The sequence below is a fragment of the Phyllopteryx taeniolatus genome, chromosome 3 (genome assembly GCF_024500385.1).
Source record: "Phyllopteryx taeniolatus isolate TA_2022b chromosome 3, UOR_Ptae_1.2, whole genome shotgun sequence".
Classification (NCBI taxonomy): domain Eukaryota; kingdom Metazoa; phylum Chordata; class Actinopteri; order Syngnathiformes; family Syngnathidae; genus Phyllopteryx; species Phyllopteryx taeniolatus.
Genome location: NC_084504.1, coordinates 20,109,235 through 20,117,572, shown reverse-complemented (window position 1 = coordinate 20,117,572; position 8,338 = coordinate 20,109,235). Strand labels below are relative to the sequence as shown.

Sequence of the window (8,338 nt, the reverse complement as noted above, 5' to 3'; positions counted from 1 at the left end):
AGCAGTGTTTTATAATTATGTATCCCTAAAACAGTATTTATATAGCTTTATTACGTCAATCTCTTGGATTTTTTTTCATCTACATGCAATCTCTAGGACAGTAGTTTTTGAACTTGTAAAAGTAGGCTATCACCTAAAAAACACTTAGCTCTCCAAGTGCACACCATCATCATGACCATCAATAAAATACCATAGCGTAGTAGGCATGTTCATCGAAAACAAGGTTTTATTTCTATTTAACATTGTCACTGCAACATTACGCAGTTCAAACATGAACATTTATCCTAAATCTAGAAGAAAACTGTCATCAAACAATGATTCAATTAAAATCTAGCACACATTAAAGTCAAACAAAAAACATTTACCTAAATGTTTTAAAAGAAACTATACAACTAAGCGGCAGTGATTCTTTTGTGTACCACCAGAGGGAACCAGTGTACCACAAATGGTACAAGTCCCCCTTTGAAAGTCACTGCTTGAGAACCAGAAAGTACTATTTTTCATGTTGCAAACAGTTCTGCATTTCATTTGATCCAACTTTAACACCCTTAAGTTATTTTAACTGAATTATTTGTTCATAAAATAACGCAAAAAAAATTCAATCCTGAATGACAGCATATATTGAAGCCTAGTATGCAAGCCACCATTATCATTGAGGTAGTTTATTTGAACAGAAGAAAGAAAAGAAAAAAAAAAAAAAAAAAAACATTTACAGGTAATGCATGGACCAAAAAAAAAAACTAGTTTCTTCACAACATAAAATATTTTGACCTACTATTTACAGAGATGTAGCTTATCTCAACTGGTGAAAATAGGCTAAAAAAATAAAAAAACAAAATAAATAAAGCAGGAATACCTGAAGAGGAAGAAAAAAAAAGACAGAACATGCAAACTCCATACAAAAAGACCAGGACAGAGATTTGAACCCAGAACCTCTCGACTGTGAGGCAGACTTGCTGAGCATAACTCCACCATGCTGCCCTAAAAATAAATATGTAATACAATACATACAGTACTTGCGGAGTACTGCACTTGATTGGAGGTCCGAAAATGCCTCAGAAAATAACTTAAGAGTAATCACCTGCATATTTGCAGTTCACTAGTCAAGTATCCAGTATATGCGCAACCTACTACCTTCCTCCTCGCTCGGGTGAATGGCAACGTGACATAGCACCAGTAGGAAATGTTTATGTCTACAATGTCTTTTTTTAACACACGATGTCACCACAGAGCTACCAAAGATAACAATATTCGATGTTTAGGCTCGGCTTGTGTTTACATACACAATATTATATTTGTATAAATAAATTATATACATGTATTTCACTTTAGAGGATGTATTTTTTTTTTTAGGGGGGGGGGGACGGCAAGTTCAGCTTCAAAACAACGTCATGTTTTGAAGTCTTGCTCGTTAGCGCAGCATGCACAGGAAGCCTGCTAACCTGTTTTCCGGGTTTGCTCACGTGCCGTTCTGCATATAGCGGATTTGCCTCATCATGTTTTTTTTTTCTTTTTTCTGTGGAAGCTACACTCAGCTATTCGCAGGTTTTGTGCTCTTTCTGAAAGATGCTACAAGATGGCACCAAAGCCCTGTCTAAATAGAAAAGTACTACAGTAAATGGTCCAAGGAAGTATGTTGAAGTGATACATCTTGACTGAGAGACAAGCTAAGTATGTTGGGGTGGCACTTAGTTAAGCCAGGGTTGTTATGAAGAGTCTTCACCTCATTTGCATTGGGGTGCATTTTTTCTAAATCCAATCACCTGTAAGCAATTTTTTTTCAAGGGTAATGTTGTGAGATGAATTTAAAATAACAGTTTTGAGGTCAGACCTTGCGGTATATTTATGCACAGATAGTGTAGTGGGTACATGCTGGTGCTACCATATGAGTGACTTGCTATGGTAACACCAGAAAACCCTGCCAAATTGGAATGAATGGAAAAAATAAATAAATAAAACAAACAAACAAAAAACCGGCAAGTATATAAAATGAGGCTTCAAAATCGGGAAATATCAAGTAATCGTCTGCACTTTCAAATGATGACCATGCCCCACTGAAAAATGGATGCTACTTTGTATAACAACTTTCGAATGCCGACACTTCCCTACATGTTTGAGCCGCAAAATATATCCCACCGGGGTCGTTGTCTGGGGTGTTCATGCCCACGCAAAGTCTTGGTCCACGTCGGACTTTTTTCATTTTCCCCCTCCTCGCTCTTCCACATCTCGCTCCATGTCTTGCGCAAACTTACAGCTGACAACAAGGCGCACGAAAGGCCAATTCAAACGTTGCTCGTCCGTGTGTCCACAGGGAGCGCGTTGCTCCATGTGACGTAAATACTGTCACCCACCCCCTTGTCCGCGAAGACACCAGGCCAATTTTTGTGACCGCACGGACTGAATTTAAAGCAAGCTGACCACGCATGCGCCAGATCAACTAAGAATAACAATGGCACCTGCTTCGCCTTGTGCTTGTTTTAAGAGATCTACCGTTCTCCTCATTTTTATACTAAATTATTACAAAGATAGCTTGATGACTCAAAACTGCTGATGTGAAATATCCCAAACATTACAACAAACAGGAGCAGTTTCTTTTTGCTTTTATAGGGCCGGCCGGCATTTGGATTATTCATGCACACACCATGAACCCTGAAATGTAGTATGAGTGGGACCACTTGGGGAGCAGCGGTTCGCAGACTGCACGCAGACGTATGAATTGGCCTTAGAGCAGGCCCAATTCGAAGCGCTGGTCCACACGCTGGCTATCAAAACTGGCATTTTCTCCCCTCCCCCTGCAGCCTTTCTCTCCGTGATGTGCGCGCATTCACGGCTGACAAAGCCACGTCAGTGTACTATCTGAAGAGAAGATGCATTTTCGGGGTGTAGGCATAGCTAGCTAGCCAACTGCACATCACAACTGCTCCGGATAACCGCTGATGCAAACGAAGGTGCTTAAGTTCTTATTTAGTGGGGGAGGGGCAACTCATGCTGGGTCCCAAGTGCATCACTGGGCTGTGTTTAAGTTACACCCAAAAAATAAGGACAACTGAAATGGTAAAAAGCTGTTTAACCCTAGAGCTCCACAATTGTGCAATACAACCCCAATTCCAGTGAAGTTGGGACTTTGTGTTCAACATAAATAAAAATAGAATACAATGATTTGAAAATCATGTTCAACCTATATTTAATTGAATACACTATAAAGACAAGATATTTAATGTTCAAACTGATAAACATTATAATTTTTTGCAAATAATCAATGTAGAAATGTATGGCTTCAACACATTCCAAAAAAGCTGGGACAGGTGGCAAAAAAGACTGAGAAAGGAATGCTCATCAAACACCTGTTTGGAACATCCCACAGGTGAACAGGCTAATTGGGAACAGGTGGGTGCCATGATTGGGTATAAAAGGAGTTTCCCTGAATTGCTCAGTCATTCACAAGCAAAGATGGGGCGAGGTTGACTTCTTTGTGAACGGGTGCGTGAGAAAATAGTCGAACAGTTTAAGGACAATGTTCCTCAATGTACAACTGCAAGGAATTTAGGGATTTCATCATCTAGGGTCCATAATATCATCAAAAGGTTCAGAGAATCTGGAGAAATCGTTGCATGTAAGCGGCAAGGCTGAAAACCAACATTGAATGCCCGTGACCTTCGATCCCTCAGGCGGCACTGCATCAAAATATGACATCAATGTGTAAAGGATATCACCACATGGGCTCAGGAACACTTCAGAAAATCAATGTCAGTAAATACAGTTCGGCGCTACAAACCACATTCTGTACCTGTTACAACAGCGTGGCTTCGTAGTAAGAGTGCGGGTACTAGACTGGCCTGCCTGCAGTCCAGACCTGTCTCCCATTGAAAATATGTGGCGCGTTATGAAGCCTAAAATACGACAACGGAGACCCCGAACTGTTGAACAGCTGAAGCTGTACATCAAGCAAGAATGGGAAAGAATTCCACCAACAAAGCTTCAACAATTAGTGCCCTCAGTTCCCAAACATTTATTGAATCTTGTTAAAAGAAAAGGTGATGTAACACAGTGGTAAACATGACCTTGTCCCAGCTTTTTGGAACATGTTGGAGCCATAAAAATCTAAGTTAATGATTATTTGCTAAAAACAATAAAGTTGATCAGTTTGAACATTAAATATTTTGTCTTTACAAATCATTGTATTCTGTTTTTATTTATGTTTAACACAATGTCCCAACTTAGTTGGAATTTGAGTTTACATAATTCTCAGTCTTTGCATGTTTTCAGCAATTATCTTCAAACATGTACAATATATTTAAAAACAAATCACTGAATTTACTTAACAGGGTCTATTGATATAGTCTACTATAAACATTTGGGGGACATCACTCGCATTTCTTCACTATTTGCGGAAAGGTTTGGTCTGGTATACACGGAGATTACTGTAAATAAAATCTCGAAAAATCCTAACTGGTCACAAGTTACATCACTTTAATTTGGCCATAAAATAGCATTCCTCTCCCCAGACGAGGCAACGTACAGCATGTTGCCTTCGTGGACCCTCATGATGTGGTTTTTTAGCACCGGCAGGCTACTGAATCCGGTCCCGCACGTGTTGCAGGAGTATGGTTTCTCCCCCGTGTGGACTCTGAGATGAACTCTGAGCGCCGAGCTCTGGCAGAATCTCTTCCCGCAGGTTTTGCAGAAATACGGCTTCTCGCCAGTGTGACACCGCATGTGTATCTGCAGCGCCTGCATCCGCCGGAAGGTCTTGCGACACTTGCTGCAAGCATACGGCTTCTCCGCCGAGTGGGTGATCATGTGCTGCGCCAGATAACGCTTGAAGCCAAATCCCTTTCCGCAGACGTCGCAAACGAAAGGCTTGGCTTGTGCGTACATGACTGACTCTGTGTGGAAGCCACTGCCATGAAAAGGCTGGTCAAAAAGTCGGGCCTGAGGGTTGATGGCTGACAATGTGTTCTCCAGGTTGAATGAACTGTCCGCCTGCCCGTGATGTTCCGTCTTAATGCTCCTTGCAGATGTAGATGCCATGTTTTCGCTGATGTAATCTGGGTTATTTTCTGGATAATAGCCACGAAAGACGATTTGATTATCGCTGCTCGGTTCCGACGCATCAAAGTCTGCGTTGTCCGTAGCATCGGTGGTGTCTTTGTCCGCTTCGCATTCATTCTGGTCAAAGTTCAAAACCAGGGGCCAGACTGCACAGTTTGAGAAATGCTCCTCTTGTTCCACTTTAATGTGCAAAGGCTCTTCTTGCTGCTCCTGCTCCACACTGGCGATGCTCTCCTGAGTACACAATCCTCCCTCTGAAGACTCTGAGGGAACAGAGTAATTCATTACGGACCAACCTTGTACACTGAAACATCTATACAGAAGAGGGTTTTAAAAAAAATATAATAATAAATAAACAAAAAAACAGTAGTGCCTTGACTTTGGAGTTAAAATCTGTGACCACACATCTCAAATCATATTTCCCTATTGAAATGAATAGAAATGACATTAATCCGTTCCATCCTTCCAAAATACACCAACAAAACATTTTGTAACAAGTTTATTTAATTTAAAAAAATAGCGCTCAATGATATTGCACTTCATAAAAAAAGATACAGAAATAACTATGACTGCAACAAGTACTTGAGTTTTTCGAGTACTTCTAGTACAAAAAATTATCGAGGAATTTTCTCTGCCTCGGGGATCTGCTTATCACGCGCTTATGTCATCAACGCAAGGGGAGGAGGCGAAAGCAAAGGGAATGTGTTTGATTTCAAGCAGCACGAAAATGCAATTGGCAACACTGTAGTTTGAAAACTGCCATTAAACACAACAAAGAAGAAGATGATTTTGACGACGTTAGAGAATATAAATGCGAGAAAAAAGACAAAATGCCAAAAATGTGGGAGCATTTCAAACTGAGCATAAAGACAAACACCGCTGACTGGAACACGGACCTTGCATATCAACAGCACGTCTCAAACATGTCTTGCTCACAACTTCTCCGCCGAAGACACCCAAGACAAGGTTAAATTAACGTAATGTAATTTAAAAACATAATGTTAGCCCTGCAGCGGGCTATGGTTTGTGTTTTATTATGACTCCCTTCGAATCTGTGGCCAGTTTATTACATTGGTAACAACTATATTGTACCTCCGACTATCACGTGACTTCATTTAGGGTCCATGTCATATTAGTTAAGAGACAGTTTTTCTCAGTGCAGGCTTATAGTTAAGTGCAAGTGTCTAAATTTTTAGTCATAAACTGTATGTGGGGAAAAAAACAAAAAAAAAAGATTGCGAGTGATGTACTGCTACCTGAGAAGGTGGTGAAACATGGCAGTTTGTCAGAGAGGACTTAAGAATAAAATGGGTCATGTACTCAAACTAAAGGGTTATATTTGTCTTTCCTCTTGAACTGTCTTTATTTTAGTTTAGTCAGCTGACCATACTGTATTATTATTATTATTATTATCATCATCATCACATGCCAAAATGCTAGCTGCTCAAGTGAAGTTTCACAACATAAAGGCTGTTGATGACTTTTTTTATTAACCTGAGTTTATACTTAGAAGAAATGCCAAGTTTAAACTGGAATTTATTTATATTTTATTTAATTCATTTGTTTGCAATTGCCTCACTGAAAATGTTTGTATAGACAAGAAAAAAATGTTTGCTGCTCAATGTGAATTTAAGACAAACAGCTGATTATATAAAAGAAAGGGAAAAAAACAATTGGTTGTTCATTATTATGTGAAATCGCTTGTTTTTTCATGTGTGCTCATAATTGCTCTTTAAGCAAGCAAAAATGTAATTCATCAGAGTACTCTATTCAGCCTAGTATTTAAAATTGTTAGTAGTCGAGATGTTTTGCTTCAACATAGTTCCTTGACACCAAGACAGGGGTTTTGGAACCATTTTGTGCCATCTTAATGCTACTATACAGGGTTTTGGCGTTCTGGAAATTTCCAAAGTTGTAAACTTTCCATGGCAATAAACAGTAATTGTGGAAATTAACATAAATGTGTTAAATGGTAATAAACTAGGAATTTACAAAATTGAAAGTTTTTTTTTTTTTTTTTTTTATATAGGTAACTTAAAAATAGCCGAGGGAAATATTTAAAATAAAATAGATTTCATGTGCCCCAACCCACACGTTTTTCGAGTGACGGGGTGATTTTTTGCTTTGTGTTGCGAGCCAAAATTGTATTTACAAGCGAGCTTCAGATACGCTGCAACTCAAGTGAAGTAAAAAAAAAAGATTATGTATTGAAATGCATGTAGAACATTCATGAAAATGAAGACCTATTGCAAAAAAAAAAAGCATGTGAAAGTAAAATTAACTTGTCTGTGAAGGGTAAATGTAATCCAAACCTGTCCTCTGTGAAAGACCAGCGGGTCTGCAGGCGATGTCCAGAAGCCTGCGTTGACGGTCCATCTCTTCTTCGTAGGCGACGATAGTTTTCTCAAAAACACCAAATATTTCTTCAGCGGCGGCCGTCAGTCGCTCGTTGACAAACGTCCTCAAGTGATGTAGTTTAGACATGTTCGTCTGCGTGACCGACATGGCATACAAAACCGGTTGTTTAGCCAATGAAATGACAAATGAGACGGCTAATGTAATTTGGGCTTGTTGAACTTCCGGTATATGTTACGCTGCTCGGGTCCGATGGTGCAAATGAGGCGACAAAGGGTTCCGCTTTTTTGTATTATTTTCCTTTTTTGCTCTTAGTTTCGTAAAATTGCGACTTTCATCTAAAATAATATGCGATTATTTTTAACTTTAATCGCTAAAATTCACATTTTTCCCCTCTAAATTATACTACTCTAATCTTGAAAATATATAACTTTTTTTCTCTAAAATATATTGAAAATGTACTTAATTTTGAAAAGAAACTAACTTTCTCTTGAAAATATATAACTTTATTCTCAACAGATTATGTTTTTAGTCACAAATTCCTTGTGTATTTTTTGGACATACTTGGCAAAATATGATTCTGATTAAAATGATTCTGAAATATAAAAGTTTTTATTGGAATATATGACCTCGAAAATATACAACTTAAAAGTATTTTAAAAACAACTTTTTTATTTCCAGAATATACATATTTCTTTACAACATACAACTTTATTCTCATGAGATTACCACTTCAGTTTTGATAACATTGACTTTTCCCCCTAAATTAGATTTCTTTTTATGTAGAAAATATACAACTATTTAAATTTGAAAATATATATTTTTTCTCAAATATATAATACTGTACTTTCATAATATTATAACATTTATCTCGAAAATGTATGATTTTTTTACTTCAAAAATGTGCCTTTTTCCGTAAAATTACGAGTTT

The 8,338-nt window shown here is 38.3% G+C and overlaps 1 protein-coding gene across 1 annotated transcript; it reads right to left on the bottom strand.

The window, feature by feature from the left end:
• Positions 1–208: 208 nt before the first annotated feature.
• Positions 209–7,646, bottom strand: LOC133475079 (zinc finger and SCAN domain-containing protein 22-like). Its single transcript, XM_061767444.1, has 2 exons — positions 7,365–7,646; positions 209–5,315 (listed from the first exon to the last, which is right to left on the bottom strand). Exons 1-2 carry the CDS (start codon positions 7,555–7,557, stop codon positions 4,471–4,473), a joined length of 1,038 nt encoding a protein of 345 aa, XP_061623428.1. The 5' UTR covers positions 7,558–7,646; the 3' UTR covers positions 209–4,470.
• Positions 7,647–8,338: the final 692 nt, after the last annotated feature.